The sequence below is a fragment of the Impatiens glandulifera genome, chromosome 3 (genome assembly GCF_907164915.1).
Source record: "Impatiens glandulifera chromosome 3, dImpGla2.1, whole genome shotgun sequence".
Classification (NCBI taxonomy): Eukaryota; Viridiplantae; Streptophyta; class Magnoliopsida; order Ericales; family Balsaminaceae; genus Impatiens; species Impatiens glandulifera.
In genome coordinates this window covers 12,461,252-12,482,015 of record NC_061864.1, presented here as the reverse complement: position 1 = coordinate 12,482,015, position 20,764 = coordinate 12,461,252, and the positions used below count along the sequence as shown (strand labels likewise).

At 24.5% G+C, this 20,764-nt stretch overlaps 1 protein-coding gene, 1 long non-coding RNA gene and 1 other non-coding gene across 3 annotated transcripts; 1 reads left to right on the top strand and 2 right to left on the bottom strand.

The window, feature by feature from the left end:
- Positions 1 to 4,232: 4,232 nt before the first annotated feature.
- LOC124928694 lies at positions 4,233 to 4,879 on the top strand. The gene is made up of 2 exons (XR_007098577.1): positions 4,233 to 4,397; positions 4,488 to 4,879. It is a non-coding gene; the product is annotated as an uncharacterized LOC124928694 (long non-coding RNA).
- Positions 4,880 to 12,101: 7,222 nt separating this feature from the next.
- TRNAD-GUC lies at positions 12,102 to 12,173 on the bottom strand. Its single transcript has one exon. It is a non-coding gene; the product is annotated as a tRNA-Asp (tRNA).
- A 4,447-nt stretch (positions 12,174 to 16,620) lies between these two features.
- On the bottom strand, positions 16,621 to 19,372 carry LOC124929739 (protein trichome birefringence-like 1). Its single transcript, XM_047470133.1, has 5 exons — positions 18,747 to 19,372; positions 18,453 to 18,645; positions 18,178 to 18,371; positions 17,931 to 18,089; positions 16,621 to 16,966 (listed from the first exon to the last, which is right to left on the bottom strand). Exons 1-5 carry the CDS (start codon positions 19,370 to 19,372, stop codon positions 16,621 to 16,623), a joined length of 1,518 nt encoding a protein of 505 aa, XP_047326089.1.
- Between the last annotated feature and the right edge of the window lie 1,392 nt (positions 19,373 to 20,764).

Here is a 20,764-nt window from a genome sequence, read left to right as displayed (position 1 = left end):
ACTTACATAGAATGTTTTTGAACCGACCACCATCGCTAACGCTATTTGTTGCACTACTCGAAGACATAACTACAAATTGTAACAAGCATATATAAAGATTAGTTCCAGCAACAAGGGCATCAAGGACAAAGTCAGAGTTCTAACAACAAAGATTACTTCCAAAATCAGAAACTACAAAATCATGGTTTCTAATACAAAATGTTCAAAATTAAGAAACCTGACTAGAGCATAAAATTCAGATTGTTAATGGAACTATCAACAAACAACATTTCTACAATATAAATATACAAACTATAACATTTAAAGGAGGTTTTTAACATAAAATTCAGATTGTTAATGGAACTGTCAAAATGGTGGTCCTTCAACTTCAACTGGCAGATGTGATAGTTGAAACAATACAAACTATAACATTTAAAGGAGGTTTTTAAGATCATAAATGAAGATCCGAATGAATTCGACAACAGATGAAGATATCATACTTAACAGATAAACGTATTCTACCTTGAATCAGTTCCAGTAAAATGCAGATTTACTTCAACAAATAAACAGACAATCTAAATAATCAATTACCTCCGGCAGCGAGTGATGGAGGAGCAGCCTCTGGTATAAGGATGTACAGGTCCACGAGCTCTGTAACAGTTACGAGCTCTGTAACAGTAAAATGCAGATTCCGTCGCTCGTTCGCTCGCCGCCTGCACTGTGGATTCCGTCGCTCGCCTCAGTCGCTCGTTCGCTTGCCTCAGTCGCCCAGTCGAGTTCGCCCAGGTCGTCGTCAATCGCTTGCACTGTGGATTCGTCTTCAAATCCCAGTTTAGGAGAAGGGGTTCGACTGTGGATTTAGGTTAGATTAGATTTAGGTTAAGTTAGGTTTTAATTTTATTTAATTTGTTTTTAATTAAAAAGAAGTAAGGGCAAAATAGTCATTATTTAACAGTCAAAAGACTTTTGACTAACAGTTTTGGACGGTAGGGACTAACGGGTTCTATTATTTTGATTCAGGGACCAAGTAGTATAATATCCAAACCTTTAGGGACTATTCCGCATTTAACTCAATTCTTTATTATAAAATACAAAAATTAACTGATAAAAAAAAATTATTTTATTTCCATATAGAACCATTTAAGTTAAAATAAAAGAATGACTATAAAGGTAAGATACATGAAACTTGAAAAATGATCGCAAATAGAATTAGAGTGTATGATCTCATATTTATTTACAAAATATATATATCAATTATATTTTAAAATATAATTTTGATCATTAAAATATAATTATTTAAATTAAATTAATATACAAAAATCAATCACACTTATTTAAGTCAATAACTTTAACATTATTTTATTCAATATTTTATACTTTAGTTTAAAAATAAATAAAATACTAATATAATATATATAATAAATATATATTCACATAATCTCAAATAAATTCACATAATCTCAAAAAATTATAATAAATATTTTATTTTATGTAACTTTTTATATAAAAATAATATTAATTATTTAATGTCAAATAAAATATTATTTAGAGTAACCTTTTGACATATAATTTAATAATAATTGAAAAAGATATTAAATATTAACAAATATATGATTTTAGTTATTAAAAGGAAAATATTTAAATTGAAATTAATATAATAAATTTTAAAAGGACAAGTAATTAATAAAAACTAATTATACTTTATATTTTTGTATAGAAGATTAAAATATAAAATTAATAATAGTATAATAAATTTAAATAGTTAAAAACAAAATAATCAAATTGAAATTAATATAATAAATTTTAAAATGATAAGTAATTAATTATTAAATTATTTATTTATTTATTTTTGTGAATAAGATCAAAATAATATATATATATATATATATATATATATATATATATCAACTTTAGTGACGAAGAAATAATAAATGATATAATTAAAATAAAATATCTATTTGTACCATGACTTAATTTTATATTCCTTTATTCAATTTTTTCTTTCATTTCAGATAAGTTTGATATTGATTAGAAATTTTTTGGATTAATCAAACATATTTTTAGTAGTTATTCAAATTTTATATTAGATAAAATTTCTAATTACATATGAGTATTTATTCTTTTCTTTAATCTAATTTTTTATTTTTATTCATTAATTTTGATACATACATATTCTCTTCAAATTTTAAAATATCAAACTAATTATATATAAATTTTAATTATGAATAACAGGGAGTTGGTAGAGATAATTCACTACAATTTATATGTTTAAAAGTATAGCAACGATTATGCATAAGAACTAAAAAAAATGGGCTTAAAATAATATTAAAAAATTATGAATAAAACAGGTAAATGAATAATTTTTTATTTTTTATTTTTTTATTATTAATTAGAAAATTATATAATTAATTAAAAAAAAAATTAATTAGTGATTATATCACATTTAACGTTAAAATTTTAATTTATTTTTGACAGAGATCTGCCCCTCATTGTGTCATAAGAGTTACAGGTAGAGCGGTCAGACGGGCCAACCCATGGCGGGGCGGGCTTATCCACCAAAATCCATTGTTTAACGGGTCGACGACGGACAAGCCTACCATTCCGGTGGGCTGAAAATCTCTAACACAACCCAAGGTGGGTTGCGGGTTAGGCGGGTCAGCCCGCAGGTTGTCACTACAAATAAAAATAAATTAAAATTATTAATAATTTTAGAAAACAAGAGTTCAAGAACATGATCAAATAGTCATAATGTACACCAAATAAGAGTCTTTATCGTTACACATTGATCAAAAGTTCAATAAAGTAACTAAAATTTACAAAATTCATAAAATAGAAATTTTTAGTAAAGTCAACATTTTTTAAATATTATAAATTAAGATATAATCCATGTCAAATCATTCTCGTTCATCGCCCTTTTTTTTAATGTCTGCATCAACATCCTCTAGAACATTTGATCATTGCTTAGACAATATTGATATAACTATTGAAGAACATGTATAATATATTTCAGCTCTAGTTACATGTATAATATATTTCATTAATGTAATAATCACATCTTACTGAAAACATTCTTTGTTAAAAAAATTGTTTAAAATTTTTGTTACGTTTATTATATTTGAATTAGTTGTACAACTATACATTATGACCAAAATTTTTGTATATTGAAATTCTTGAGAATTACTATTCAATTTTTGTAAAGAATGTATTTTTTTTTATCATATTTGTTTGTTTCAATTTGACACTTATTTATTATTTGTGTTTATCAAAAAGTTTGTTAATAATCTCATTATTATTTATTTGTTTTATCTCAATATTATATGTTTCTAAATTACAATGATAGTCCTTTTATATTATTTGTTATGATTATATTACATCACTAAACATTGATTCATGTATTTTAAAATTAAGAATGAGATATTAAGATTGTAAATTTTTTTATGTTTGTGTGACACATATTATCAATCCAATGTCTTTTATAATCTAATGTCTTTTATGAACCTTCTTTAAATCATTTTATTATTCCGTGTTGAAATAAAATATTTTAATTTTAAAAAATGAAGATATAGTTTATAGGATTGTAGGAACAATTTTAATATCAATTATAAAAATTGTATTTATACTTTTGTGTTTATTATAAGTTTGAGATTAGGCTAATTAATCAATCAAATACAATTGTAAAGTTCAAACAATGTAATTACTAATTTATTTATCAAAGGATAGATATCCAAATGAAATCTTTATAGTGATTTTTTCATAACTTTTTTTTCTCTAGTTGTGTCCCCTTCTTGTATACTGCAATAATTTTGCTATGGTGGTTATGTCAAAATTAAAATACCACATAAGTTTAATTTAACTAGTAAAGAAGTTTATGCCTAGGTTGATAATTTTTGTTTTCAATTCACTTAATATTTTACTTGAATTAAATTGTTTATTTAAATTCTCTTTACAAAATAAAGTAAAATTGGTATATAAAGTGTAAGAAATTTTGTCTTAATTTGTGATAAAAAAAAGTTTGTTATTATTTTTTAGAATAAAAGATATGTATTTTAGGATTTTTGGACAAATTTAATCAGAAGTATAAATTTTATATTTATATTAATTTATTATAAGATTGAGTTTAGTATTGACGTTTTAACAAATTATTGACAAAATTGTAAAATTAAAAAACATATTGGTTAAAATTATATTTTATACTTAATATTTTATTTATAAAAGCACACATAGGCCCAACAGAGTTTCACAGAAACCCTAAACAATATTTTTCTTTTCTCTCCGCCGCCCCAGTTTCTTTCTCCTATCTCTGGGCGTATCCTTCTCGTTGTTATGCGAAGATTCAAATACCTTGTAAACGTAACTTCTAAAGAAGTTTACGTCTATGATGGTTTATATAAAACTTCAGCAGCTCTATCTCAGATCAGGTAAAACATTCATTTTGGTGTATGTGGTTTTATTTTGTTTATTTGCGATTAAAAGACTCTCACTTTCAATATTTTATGGATGTTTTTCAGAAAAATATAATATTTCAGAAATAGAGTGTCGCTCTGAGTTTGACCATCCAATTGTCATGTTCATCCAAAGAAGATTTGATGGAGTAGAAAAAAGGATGGTAGGATGTGGTGGGCGGTGGTGGCATTGATGTCTGAAAAATTGTTGGAATTTCCGTCCGACAATGAAGAATGTGTAATTTCTTTTTCTTTTAATAATTGTACATAGTTTACTTAGGATTACATTCACTTTCTCCCCCATGTTTGAAATAAGATTTTAGAACTAGTGAGGAGTTGTGTAAGAGTGATCAATGTAATTCCCCCATGATTGAAATAAGATTTTAGAACTAGTGAGGAGTTGTGTAAGAGTGATCAATGTAATTGTAACTTAATGAAATAAAATTAAATTTGTTGAATGTGTTCTTCAAGTATTTTTTATGATTTGAATGCAGTTAAATATGTTGAATGTTGTTGGATTTAGTGTAATTGTATTTGAGAATCCTTCACACTAAAAAAAAAAATGTAAATGAAAAGTCATGGTCACTCATTGTTGTAAGGAGATTGATTATAAGATAAGTGTTGCTGATTTTGATTGTGTTGAAGACAAATATGTTGATTGTTTGATCATTCATTTCATACAAAATTGTGAAGTAAAAAGAAAAAAGAAGTGAAAAAAAAAATACATAACAAAAAATGTACAATAATTGTGTGGGCATAAAGTCCAAATGAAAATTGTTTTTATGATTTAAAACATAACTACTAGACTATTTTAGAATTATGTTTCAAGATATGCAATAGAGTTAAGACCCAAAAATAGTGGTACCCATAATTTGGGTTGAGTTAAGTATGAGTTGTGTTTAATTTGGGTTAGGTTAGAGTTATCCAAATTATATAAATTTAATTTAATTCTTTATTATTAATTCAATATAAATTAATTATCTTTCAACTTTAAATCGAACACGTTTTTGATATTTTAAAACGTTTTTCACACGTTTAACATGTTTTTCACACGTTTTTAACATTTTAAACACATTTTCACACTTATAACATATTTTTTACACATTTTTTCACGTTTTTGACATGTTTAACACATTTTCACGTTTTTATCACGTTTAACACGTTTTTGACATGTTTAATATATTTAACACATTTTTGACAAGTTTAACACGTTTTTTCATGTTTTTGACACGTTTTGACATATTTAACACGTTAATACGTTTTTGATAAGTTTAACATGATTTTCACGTTTTTGGTATGTTTCACACGTTTTTGACATTTTAACACGTTTAATACGTTTTTGATATGTTTAATACATTTTTCACACGTTTAACATGTTTTCACGTTTTTGGCATATTTAACACATTTTTGACATATTTGACATGTTTTTCACACGTTTTCACACGTTTTTTTTATATATTTTTGGCATGTTTAACACATTTTGACATGTCAAACACGTTTAACATGTTTTTGGCTCATTTAACACACTTTTAGCACATTTAACACGTTTTGATATGTTTAACACATTTTTCATATTTATAGCACGTTTTTCACATTTTTGACATGTTTAACACGTTTTTGACATTTTAATACGTTTAACACATTTTTGCACATTTAACATATTTTTGATATGTTTAACATGTTTTTTCACGTTAACACGATTTGACAAGTTTTAACACGTTTTGACATATTTAACAAAAATTTCACATTTTTGGCACGTTTAACATGTTTTTCACGCTTTGACACGTTAAACGTGTGAAAAACATATTAAACATGTTAAAAATGTGAGAAACATGTTAAACGTATCAAAACGTGCCAAAAACATAGAAAACGTGTTAAACGTGCCAAAATCGTGAAAAACGTGTGTTAAACGTGTTAAAAACGTGTCAAGAATGTAAAAAACGTGGAAAATATGTTAAATGTGTTGTAATCGTGAAAAACGTGTCATAAATGTGTTAAACATGCCAAAAACATGAAAAACGTGTTCAACGTGTCAAAAATGTATTAAACGTGTCAAAACGTGTGAAAAACATATTAAACGTGTCAAAACGTGTTAAATGTGTCAAAAACGTGAAAAATGTGGAAAATGTGTTAGAATATTAAAAACGTGTTAAACGGATAAAAATATGTTAAATGAGTCAAATACACGTTAAATAAAAAATAAAAATAAATAATTTGGGTTACCCAACTCATACCCAACCCAACTCATACAAACACATATTAATAAATAATATGGGTTGGGTTATAGGTTAAGTAAATTTAATTTGGGTTTAATATGTGTTAGGTAATATGGGTTGAGTTTACCCGTTTGCACGCCCTACCCAAAATAAAAGAGAATTTAAAACAATGCAAAAATAGGATTTTTGTCTTTCTATCATTTTAAATTGTTTCTTAAATTTAATTCTCTATCAGCTTTAAATATATAATGAATTGATCAATCAAATTAGAAAACATTTCAACCCAAACATTTTAAATAAAAAATTAGGCTTCCGAAAATTATGATTTACACTTGTTGAAAATTTAAAGGATTTTATTTTCTAGATCATTCAAAAAGTATAATGATTTTTCAGTCTAAGTTAGTTTAAATATATAAAAGTTTTTCATGGTGTTCAATCTCATTTATATTTATGCAACTGGCAACACAGTTAATTTGAGAATTAAATATATTTTAATAGTAAAATTCTTGCGAATGACAATTCATTGGAAACTAACTCAGAAAATGTCACATCGAAAACACTTATTCTCGTACCAAAAATTAAATCACCACATAAACTAAATTGAAATCCATGCACCCATATTGAATCTGGATTGCTCACTTAATTACTCATATATATTGACAATATGTTACATAGACTTAATTAATCAATTATATTGATAATCTATGAGTAAATGAATATAAAATGTTTAAATATTAATTATTATCCATTCTTATTCATTTTATATGTTAATGTGAGTCTAAATAATATGAATAATTCTTTTATTAACATACTTTTATATATATATATATATATATATATATATATATATATATATATACTTTATATATATTATTTAATTCTCGTCTTACATTTATATAATCAATATTAATAACTTAAAAGAAAAAAAAAATGTATATATCAAATAGGATGACAATGGGTACCCTACCCGCCGAGTAACGAAGTACTTATCCTCGAACTCGATTTTTATTTTATTATCCGATTCTGACCTCAAACTCGACGGGTAAATTTGTATCCCATCCCCGATTAATCGGGTACTCCATTATCCGATTAAAATATGAATTTATATTTATTATTTTTCTAAAATATACTAAATATTAAAAACAAAAATAAAAATATTTCTTACTTGCATTGCATATTGCATATTTATGTGATAGAAGTTAAAAATATAACAATTTTATTATATGTTGAAGTTAAACAAAAACTAGAGAAAATACGGAAAGAGTAAAGGATTTTGAACTTGAAAAGAAAAAATGAATAGTAAATAGAGAAAAAACTATTTTGTTATAAAAAATGAAGATTAAGAGATGAGAAAAATTTTAAAATGGTGTTGGAGTGGATTGTGAATATATATAAAATATATTTATTGTAAATTTGTAATGATGTGAAATTTGAAAAGTTATTTTAAATTTTAATATATATATATATATATATATATTAATATATATATATATATATATTAATATATATTAATATTGTTTGAGTTTTGCACACTTTTTATTTTCACTCCCCATTTTTAATTCCGATTTAAAATATTCGAACCCGACTATTAAGTACCCACGAGTATCGAATATACGGACAGTGTCGACACATAACATTGGACTGCCCAATAGATCGAAGCGACAGAAGAAGAGAAAGAAAGGTGTGATCCCCGTTCATTAAGCACTCTCACCCTCATTTTTTTAACTCATATAAATAATAATTATTATTTAAGCCATAAATATTTTATTTATCTATAAAATAAAAAATCTTGTAATATGACCATATATATATATATATATATATAATTAGTATTTCAAATTTAACATATCATAGTAAATTATATATAAAAAAATAGATTATATATAACATTGATTATAATGCTTTTTCTAAGCAACTTTTTCTAGCATTTTTTAAAACAAACTTTTAAATAATTCATGGTACTCTAACTTATCCAAATACTCATTCATTTTCATGTCTGATATCATATATTATGACATGGTATTTCGTTGATGATCCTTAAATTGATACTAACTTACTAATTAACAAAATCTAACATACCATTATTCTAACATTAAGGATTAACAATAACATACTAATTATTGTTTATTAACATATTAGTATTTATCCTAAATACTTAATTCAAAAAATCAAAATCATACATCTATAATAAAAGGTTATAGTATATTTTAAATTAAAAAAATACCTTAGTAAAACTAATTAGAATATTAAGAACAAAATTAATAAAGTTAAAATAGGCTTTATATAATTTATAAGTAAATATAAGAAGATTATAAAATTTATAAATAAATATAAATAATAATAAATAAATAAACTGTAATCCGTGCAAATATATAGGAATTAGAAAAAGAATTATTAAAGATATTAATAAGATCATGGCTTTGTTGGACTTATTCATGGGTTAGCCTTGTATAGTTCTCATTGTCATCCATCCATATATATAGTAAAACAATAATTTTAAGTTGTATAATAATTAAAATTTGAAAGAGTATACACAATAAATACAAATAATTCTATTGTAATATTTGGTTTGTAAGATTTTTCATTTTTATAAATCAAAATAAAATAATTTTTCTGTAAAAAAAAGATGGTTATATAATGATATATAAAGTTACATTTTTTTCATCCATTTTTCAACTTAAAAAAATTTCACTCAATTCAATTACATTTTTTTATCAAATAAAAATAAAATCATTCTCACTTGTTATTTTGACAATTAACAAAAATATTCTAATTGAGGCAACATATTAATTTTCAAAAAAGTTTATATCAAATTTTCAAAAATATAAACATGTAGGACATGATTTAGGAATCTAATTAATTTGAAATGATTTTTGTTTGGAATATATTTTATTAACATTGGTTTGTTATTATAATTTAAACATCTTAATTTTAAATAATTAAATTGTAATATCTTATATATTAAATATATATTAATAAAAATGAAATTGATTAAAATTTGAAAGATCGGCATTATTTTTACTTAATATTAAAGGTAATTATATAATTATTTTAATAATATACTAATTATTACTATAAATATTTAGTTAAACTAAATTTTTCCCTTTTAAACTATGACCTCATAATTTTAAACTACGACAAGATAATTTGATTCTCACTTAAAATTAATGGTGTAAAATTACCGATATTATAGGTATATCGAGAATACCGTAACGTAATATATCAAAAATATTGATATTTTTGATATACTAAAAAAAAGTAAGGTATAGTACCCATACCGAAATTATTGGTAAGGTAAAGGTATTAGATTTTCAAAATTTTGATATATCAAAGTATACCGAAATACCGAAATAATATATAAATTGAAAAATATATATGATGTAATACTTATAAGAAAATAAATAAATTTGATCTTAATTTAGTTATATAATTATAAATCAAAATATAATTATATTGTAATATAATTTAATATATAAATATTCTATTTTATAAGATATAAAACTAATTTTATTTCACTATAAATTATTTGATTTTTTTTCAAAATAGACCTATTGAAGTTTAATATATTATCAAATTCATCTCAAATAAAAAAAACAACTCAAAAGAAAATAAGAACAACTTACAAAACAAAACTCCCTGTAACTCCTAAATATAGTAAGAGTATATTTTGAGAACATTATGAAAATAATACAAAATAGTTGGTTGATGAAAGAATACAATCAATCGGGGTATGCAAGTATGTAAAGTTAAGATTCCAACCGTTTCTAGAAGTATTAGTGGGTTGAAAAATCACTTATTAAAAATATATAACTTGAGTCCACCCTATGAAACAAATAGAGTCGGTAGAACTGATAAAAATCAAACTATATTGACGAATGAGACGATAAGACAAGAAAGTGTTTTCGTTCCACAAACTTTTAACTAGAAAATATGTGAAATAAAATTGACTGAGTACGTGATCCTTGATGAAGTGTCATTTAAAGTTGTCGAAGGAAAATAGTTTATGAGCTTATTACATGATGCACAACCGATGTTCAATGTTTCTATTCGAAAGAATGTGGTAGGTATGATTTTTGATTTATTCTTAGTTGAATTATTTTTTTTTATTTTGTTTAAGATAATATATTTTTTAGGTATCAAATATATATATGGTACCGAAATTAAGGTATATTAAAAACAAAGTATACCAAAATCAACGTAATGTATAAAGTATGAATAAAAAGTTAGGTTATACCGTACCGAACCACCTTACTTAAAATATATATATATATATATATATATATATATATTAAATAAAATTCAGATAATTTTAGTTTAAAAAAAAACAATTCTTGTTAATTTAAATAAAGAGTTACAATTTCAAAATAATTAATTTTCAAATAATACAAATTACATTTTTAAAAAAATAATTTAATTTTAGATGTTAAATACGATAAATTTACAAAGAAAAAATAATTTAACTGATATTATCAAACATTTTTTTTCGGTGACTCTAAGGATGAACTCATTTTAATTTCATAATAATGATCGATGATGGAGAAAAAATCGAGTAAACAAATCCAACAAGGTCGAAATAATCTCGATCCAAAATTGCGATCTCTTTGCACAAAAATTGATGAGAAACAAAGAAAATATTTTTATATCAAATGATATTAATCATCCACTTAGACAATCATGTTTTTTGGGTAGTTCAACCATTATTCCTCCATAATTTTTTGTCTCATTTTTAAAATTATTTGTTGGAGTTACATTCTTCAATGAAAAATCAAACAACATATTTTCTCCAACATCTCATTTCATAACCCAATTGAAACCATGTTCGGTTTGGGATTTTAAATAACCTCGTTCCGAACAAGGTCTAAAAAATGTAGCTTTATCATTTTAATGATAAGTACGGATATTTAAATAGATATAGCTATTTAAATAGATGTAGCTTTAATGTTGGTGTTTGAAACTGATCTAATGGATGTAGTTATTGTCAATCCAATATTGTCTCTTTCTCTAAATTGCATTGATGACTCATTACTATTTACTACATTGCCAATGATAATAGCTCAATTGAAGTAGGATTCAGAAGAAAACACATGTATAATCAAATTCAAATCAAACATTGATAATTTGTACATCTCCCTAATCTGGATTTTACTTTTTTTTTTATCTATTCCAAAGCTTTTTTATATGTAGTGTTTTCTTCATCAGATGACATTAACACAGATAATCATTGTTCCCACATCTTTATTGTCTACACACTTGAGTAACAAACTTAGAATATACATATAAGCTTGTAAAATAACTATATATATGTATGCTCAGTTGCTTCACTGATCTAAAAGGTGTTTGATAACTAAATATAAAATTATTAAAGAATGGATAGACATATCATATGGGAAGTTACCTAGAACTGAAAGAACACATGCCCGGCCACTTGCAGATCATTCTTGGGACTGCATTAAAAATAAAATAACGCCGTTGCCGGGGATCGAACCCGGGTCACCCGCGTGACAGGCGGGAATACTTACCACTATACTACAACGACTTGTGATTTGAAATTCAATTATTAGTAATTATAAAATATATATTAAGTTCTCATTATCAAATTACAAAATCTCTATTTGCTTTAAATAGGTTTTAGAAATTAATGTTTGACACTTCTTGCCAAGTATTCATCAAAATCACAATATCTCAATCAATCTTTTCTTCCATTGTAAACTGTTTATGCACTTTTAAATTTATCATTATAAACATATTCATTGATCAAATGCCTAAAATCAAACTCGATTTCATCATCAACTTGAATAAAAACATGAAGAGCTATCACTTGTACCAAAATCTAATCACATTGCATTTGAATGGTTTTTTTTAGAAACTAAACTATAAATTTGAACAAACTAAGACATTAAAAAAAATTGATACTTTGAACAAAACACCAAATTAACACCTAAAGTTTTTCTTGAAAGGGCTTGTCTGATCATGGGTCATTCAAGAATCAAACATTCTTCGACCTTCAAAGTATAAATTGGGTATTTGAAGAGGACTCTTGATCAAGTAACATATTTGAACTCATGCCGGTTGTATTTGTGTTTGACTTCTACCAAACCCATGATATACTGAAATATTAAAACATTCATACAAATCATAACATGTAAAATACGATCAAACGAAAAATAAGTAAAAGATTCTTTATTATAAAATACAAAAATCAACAGATAATTTTTTTTTATCTTATTTCCATATAGAACCATTTATGTTAAAATAAAAGAATGACTATAAAGGTAGGAGACATGAAACTTAAAAAATGATCACAAATAGAATTAGAGTGTGTAATTTGATATTTATTTACAGAATATGTATATATATATCAAGTATATTTTAAAATATAATTTTAATAATTAAAATTAAATTATTTAAATTAAATTAAATTAATATACAAAGTCAATCACACTTATTTAAGTCAATAACTTTAACATTATTTTATTCAATATTTTATATTTTAGCTTAAAAATAAATAAAATACTAATATAATATATATAATAAATATATATTCACATAATCTCAAATAAATTCTAGTAAATATTTTTTTATATAACTTTTTATGTAGAAATAATATTAATTATTTAATGTGAAATAAAATATTATTTAGAGTAACCTTTTTACATATTATTTAATAATAATTGAAAAAGATATTAAATATTAACAAATATATAATTTTAATTATTAAAAGGAAAATATTTAAATTTAAATTAATATAATAAATTTTAAAAGGATAAGTAAATAATGAAAACTAATTATATTTTATATTTTTGTATAGAAGATTAAAATATAAAATTAATAATAGTATAATAAATTTAAATAGTTAAAAACAAAATAATCAAATTGAAATTAATATAATAAATTTTAAAATGATAAGTAATTAATTAATAAATTATTTATTTATTTTGTGAATAAGATCAAAATAAAATAAAAATTATATATATATATATATCAACTTTAGTGATGAAGAAATAATAAAATAAAAATTATATATATATAAAATTAATGACGGGTCGACGAAAGGGCGACCCACCATCCCGACAGGCTGAAAATCCCAACCCAACCTAAGGTGGGTTGCGGGTTAGGCGAGCCAATCTGCGGGTTGTCTCACTACAAATAAAAATAAATAAAAATCATTAATAGTTCTAAAAAATAAGAGTTCAAGAACATGATCAACTAGTCATAATACACACTAAATAAGAGTTTTGTCTATCGTTACACATTAATTGACCAAATAGTTCAACAAAATAACTAAAATTTAAAAATTTCATAAAATAAAAATTTCAGTAAAGTCAACATTATTTAAATATCATCAATCAAGATATAATCAATATCAAATCCTTCTCTTTCATCACATTTCTCTTCAATGTCTTTATCAACATCCTCTACATCATTTGATCCTTGTTTGGACAGATGTAACTATCACGTTGACTTCTTGATTTTTATCTACATGTGAAATACATAAAAATGAAGGTAGTTAAAAATTCAAATCAAAATAAACTAATATATGAAATCACACGTCACAAATAAGTCAAGAACATAATTAAAAATTTATAAATAAAATTACTTATATCATATCCATATAACAAATTGCGAGTACAAACAAGAGCTTGCACATTTTCAAGAAGAGTGGAACTTCTATACTTGGTAAGCACCCGAGTTAGGGCTATGCGGCATATGCCTATAAGGCTATAAATCGGATTAGATTTTTTTTGCCCGGCCAACCCAACCCAAGCCTAGCTCAGCCCGCCTAGGCCCGCGACCCGAGCGGGCTGGCCAGTGTAGGCCCACTTCCAAATGGATTGCTAATATTTCAACTTAACCCGTCTAAATTGTTTGACGGGGCGGGCCAGCCCAACGGGCCTAACCCAAATTGATGGTTCTAGTATCGTTACTATAACTTACATTTTTTTCGGTATACCTTAAAAATTGATATTTTCGATATATTATATTGATAATTTTTTTCACCCCTAAATATAGTAGCATTTAAATAATATTTTAAATGTCATGAAAATTAATATATGTTAAAACTTGAAAAATAATTGATAAAATAAATGTAATAAAAAACAATTTTTAAAGAAATAATCAATATTTTATGGAGTAAAAACAGTTTTTTTTCCTATGTGTAACCAAATATCGAACTAAAATTTGTGTTTATACACTTTAAAATCAATTGGTGATTCTATAAACATGTGATCAACTTTATTTTTTAAAATAAAAATTGATATGATCACATTTAATCTTCCTAAATAAGATTAATAAAAAATCATTTATTCATAAAAATCTTGAAATAAAATTTAAAAACAAAAATATTTTTCTCTCCACAAGGCTAAAAACTAGCTATCTCGAAAAGAGGGATATCCAAGCCTTACATACCATTAAATTTCTTAAATTTCTCTTTGATCAAGAATAGGTAATAATATCGAAAAAAAAAAAAATAATAATTGATCATCTACATTATATTAGAAAACTTATCAAAATTATGAAAAATACATGTAAAAACAACCAAATAAAAGATCAATTAAACAACTCTTAATTATAAGATAGAAAACTCAACCATACCAGATAATTTAAGTGAAAAGAGAAACCAAAGTTTTTAATTCCACCTATAACAATTTAAGTTAAAACAGGGTAAACTTTTAGAATATAATTTTAATTATTAAATATAGCTATTTAAACTAAAATTAATATAGAAAGTCAATCACAATTATTTATGTCAATAACTTTAACATGATTTTATACAATATTTTGTATTTTAGTTTTATAAAAAAAATAAAGTATTAATATAATTATAAATTATATCACATGTATTAATTATTGGTAGAAATATTTAAAATATTATAATAGAGTAAATTATTCACTTTTATTTAGTAAATTATAACTATATATATATATATATATATATATATATATATATATATATATATATATATATATATATATATATATATATATATATATATATATATTCACATGATCTAAAATAAAATTCTAGTAAATATTTATTTATATAACTTTTTAGGTAGAAATATATTAATTATTTAATGTCAAATAAAATATTATTTAAAGTAACTTTTTGATATATTATTTAATAATAATTGAAAAAGGTATTAAGTATTTTTAAATAAATAAAATTAATTATAAAAATAAAAATATTTAAATTAAAATTAATATATTAAATTTTACAAAGATAAATAATTAATAAAAAACTAATTATATTTAAAATTTTAGTATAGAATATTAAAATAAAATAAAAATAATAGTATACTGTATTAAATTTAAATAGTTAAAAACGAAATAATTAATATATAAATTTTAATATGATAAGTAATTAATTAATAAATTATTTATATTTGTGAATAAGATAAAAATATATTTAAATCATTTCTGCAATCCATTTTCTATTACTCTTTTCCTACCATTTATCCGTTCATATTTTAGTGTTGATGAGGATTATAAGATTATTCAAAATGCACATTTTCATTATACTCAAGATCCAAAGATTGTTAACCAGCTTTCAAAGTTCAACCATTATATGTGCATCTATTATTGATATCGGTATTCTTCTTCTGTGTTGTAAAAAGTTGATTTTTGACATAAAAATTACAACAAATTTCATCATTCTCAATTAATTCACAACTATTTAAAATCAGGTTTCTATTTGTTTCCTAGTTTCATATGGTAGAAACAAATCCAAGGGTTTTACAAAAATACAGCATAGTTATCAATTAATTTTCAATTATTGCAAATATATGTGCAAGCTCCAAATTCAAATAAGCATGATTCATTAAGCTATTTATTCTTTCATCAAAACACATGAATGAGATTTCAAACTATTCCAATATATTGTCATAAAGAAAAACAAAACAAAAAATGTTGTTTATTTACCGCGGTAAATATAAACAATCTACATTATATTCTGGAGACAAAAATCAAGAGAAATAATTGTATGATCAGGAATGTGGTTTTTGTAGGTGATTTCTGATCAAAAGTTGTGCATAGAGGAGCTCATTCCAAGCATCAGGTACACCAGGAAGGCACCAATGGCTACAATCCTGGACCATCAAAGGCGATTTTCTCTCTTCCTCGGTTAAGTTCAACTTCCTGAAGACCGACGGATGAGCGTCTTTACGATAATCAGTCAGCTTCGTTATGTTCAGATACGATACAGGGAACTTCATTCCTCGAAGTACCCTTTCAAGAGTAATCATCTTTTCTGGGTATTCCCTTAGATAACTCTTCTCTTTTATGGGTTCCGTTTCATTGTTGCATTGTCCCCCAGAATTCCACTGTCCACCGCTGCATGCACACAACAATTTCATATTCAGTTATTTTCAAATAATCTTAATTGGTGTCTACTATTCAAAATTGGGTTAAATTAGGAGTATGAGTTATAACTAATGAACAAAAGAAATACACTTCTTTCCAAATAACCTTAATTGGTGTCTACTATTCAAAATCCAGTAAAATTTTGTTGAAATAGTAAATTATTGAAGATTAAATACAAATTTGGGTTTGGCTATTCAATATCTAAGTTATCTTGTTATTGGAATAAAAATATAGAATAAATAAATGTATTTTTATAAATATATATGATATTTTAGTATTTTTGATATTTAAATGATGTGATTATAAGTAATAGAGAGTAAATTGTTTATAATTAGTCTCAAATAATCCAAATCCTATCATTAAGAACTTGTTTGACGTGGTTTATCTAAAGGATTTATAATGGGATTTACTAAAAACATCTTGTTTATAGAAAAATAAATTATTTGGATTCTTTTTAAATGATTAATGTATATTGAAAAATAATAAGACAAACACACAAGAGAGAAAATAAAAATTAAAAAAACCACAAAAAATGAAGAAAAAAAAAAAACAAACATCAAATTTTCTATAATGTTATTTTGTATTTTAAAGGGTAAAAAAATATTTGGGTTAATTAGTTAAATTACTATAATGTTATTTTGTATTTTAAAATTAAAATTTTAAATTGATTGATTTGGTAATTGAAAATTAATATTATGAAATGTTTAGATTTTAGGTAAAAGTTAAAAAAAAAAACCTAAATATGGCTGGCTTCTTATTATAAAAATATCAAATCACCATCACGGAGAAACTAATGAATTAAGTCATAAATTTTCTCGAAACTTAGTCTGTTTGCTGTTGGAATATGGGTACTATGTTCAAACTTGTAATCAAATAATAAATTATTAGAATTTCAAGGAGAAAAAACCAAAGAAAGATTTCAATGAAGTTTTACCTGAAATGAGACTCCGAATAACCTCTGAAAAAGACAAGAGTCTTTTTAGGATCAACGTTTGCATCAACCCATCTTCCCCAAGTGGTCAGAGCTTTCCTGAATGCCTCAAGAACATTTAATTCACCATAAACATGGCTTCCTTCTTGATAGTAATCTTTCCTGCAACAACAACAACAAAAAAAATACTTATTTTAGTAAAAAAAAAAAAGTAAATTAATTATTTTCTCGAGAATTTTATAAAATATACCCTTTTGAGGTCTTGTCATGAGTCCACCAATGCCCAGTGTTAAAAACTATGATATTCGCACTCTTATACCCATCAGCCGATCTTCCAATTATGTCAAGTCTAAGTGTTTCCTTTTTCGATCCATTTTTCTCTGAAAATTCCCACTCTTGTACCAAAAATGGCGCAACAAAGAACTCAACCGTGCAGTTATAATCCTAACCAATTAAACTTAATGAATGAATCATAAACAAAAACAAAAACATCAAAGTTTAATTTCATGCATTAATTTTTGTTACCTTGAACACAAAAGAATATGATGCTTCAGTTCTGAATTGATATCTTCCATAAGCTTCATACACATTCTTTTGATTCTTTATAGAGCTTCTAAGTGTGCAGACAAGAGATTCCCACATATTTCTATTCAGAGAATCACCAACATAAACCAGTCTTTTTCCTCTCAACAATTCCAACATATGTGTACCATTTAACCTAATATGATCAATATTATCATTAAAGTACCCGCCAGCCAGGTTTTCAAATAATTAAACAATATATGCATGCATGGCTAGATAGCTAATAGAATTACGTACCTCGGAATAGTGCAGCCTCTAGGTTTCCATTTGAGTTTCTGGTAACCATTATCCGGCCGACCGTTTAAGAAACAGTTGAATTGTTCGTCAATCAATGAACAAGAACCGGGTTTATAAAGAGGATATGATTCATCTTTAACCCACTCTCCATCAAACATATCACATCCCAACAACGATTCCAGTACCGAATTAACCTTCTTCTTCTTCTTATTTGCCGGCTGGTTTATCGGCTCCGGCGACTGAATTCTGCTATTGTTCTGATCAGATCTAGTGATAATATCGTTATTATCATGGTAATATTGTTCATGTTGGGAATTAGAAGAATTAGGTGAAAAGTAATTAGAGAAAATAGAGGAATAGGGAGATCTATACGAGTCGTCGTCATCAGAATATGTATCGGAGAAGTTATCATCGTCGAACCATGACGAAGGCGATGATGAGTTTGTAGATGGATTGAAACCTAGGAAAACGGTGAAGGCGATGAAAATAAAAATGAAGCCATAAGCGAAGGCGGCGGCAGTTCTTTTCGCCCTTAAAAGATAGAAACCGTGCTTGATTTCTATTACTAGATTGCCTCCTCCTCCTCCTCCTCCGTTAGTGGAACCATGCTTTGAACCATCCGCCATTAGAGACTACTGGTTTAACCCAATTATGCTTTTTGAATTTAAACGAAATTTGGGAGGAAGAAGAAGAAGAAGAAAGACGTTTGGGAATAATAATAAAAGAATCTAACGTTCGGTAAATATTAAATCAATTTCAAATAACAAATTTGCCTATAAATATTACTAAGTTGTTATTTTATAATTAACATTTTAAAAAATATTAACTGGAAGATATAAAATATTTGATTTTGAAATGGGGTCAGTCGTGTTTATTTCCATTATATAATTTATATAATTTTAAATTTTAAAAAGTAAATTAAACTCTTTCAAAATAAATAAATTAGAGAATAAAATACTCATTAAAATTCCTCTAAATTAGTAACGAGTATTTGTTTGAAATTTAAAATTCTTCAATTTATTTACCAATTGAATGATTATTTTTTAAAAGCGATATATTTGCAAAAGAAAAAATAGCAATAATGAAACTGCCGTCAAATTGTTTTTTATTTTTTATTTTATTTTAAGGTTTAGGTACAGAATTTTCTTTTTATTCCAGCCACTATAACTCATAGAAATAGCGTTTTCACAGTTTAGAGCCCAAAATGCATGACTTGGTTATTCTTTTCAAATAACTTTAAATTACCATTATAATTTGAATTTAAAATATCAAATAATATATCAGGCAAAGATTCTGATGAAAAATCTAATAATTAATCTCAATAAGTTTGATTTTAAAATTAATGGTATAAAAAAAAATTATGTGATTTAGTTCTAAAATATTAAATTGTATGATTTATGTAACTAATAAATAATAATTCTTATACTAATTTATGTATTTATAATATTAATAATTTTTTAAAGAACTGAACTGTATTAATTCTTAAATTTATCTATTTTTTGTAGAATCACATTTTTTTTTATATTTTTATATATATTTATTTATTTATTTTTAAAAAATATCCAAAAATAAAAAATCATATAAATAAACAACAATATCATTATATGAAAAAAAACTAAAAAATAATAAACATTACTCAATAGATTATAGAGATAATATTTTAAAATTAATCTCCTAAAACATCAGAATAATAGTATTATAAATGATACGTATTAAAGAACTATGATCACATAATTTTATATTATTTTATTTAAATTTTATATCTTTTTATATATTCTATGAGTTTCATATTTATTATTTGTGTTTATTGTTAATAATAATGTTATTACTTATTTGTTTTCAATATTGAATTATTTCTAATTTATAAGGATAAGAGATACCGATAATATTTATTTTCTAAAGTCATGAGATTAGAGGTTTAGTGAAATTGGTGGTTGGATTATTGATAGATAAGAGACCGGTAACATTGAGATTGAGATGTGGTTTGCTGATGAATAAGAGGTCAATTGAGATTTTGT

Coding starts and splice junctions, on each gene's coding strand:
- LOC124929739 (XM_047470133.1), bottom strand. CDS start 19,372: ATGGCGGATGGTTCAAAGCATGGTTCCACTAACGGAGGAGGAGGAGGA. Junction 18,646..18,746: donor AGAGGCTGCACTATTCCGAG/GTACGTAATTCT, acceptor TGATCATATTAG/GTTAAATGGTACACATATGT. Junction 16,967..17,930: donor TATTCGGAGTCTCATTTCAG/GTAAAACTTCAT, acceptor GTGTGCATGCAG/CGGTGGACAGTGGAATTCTG.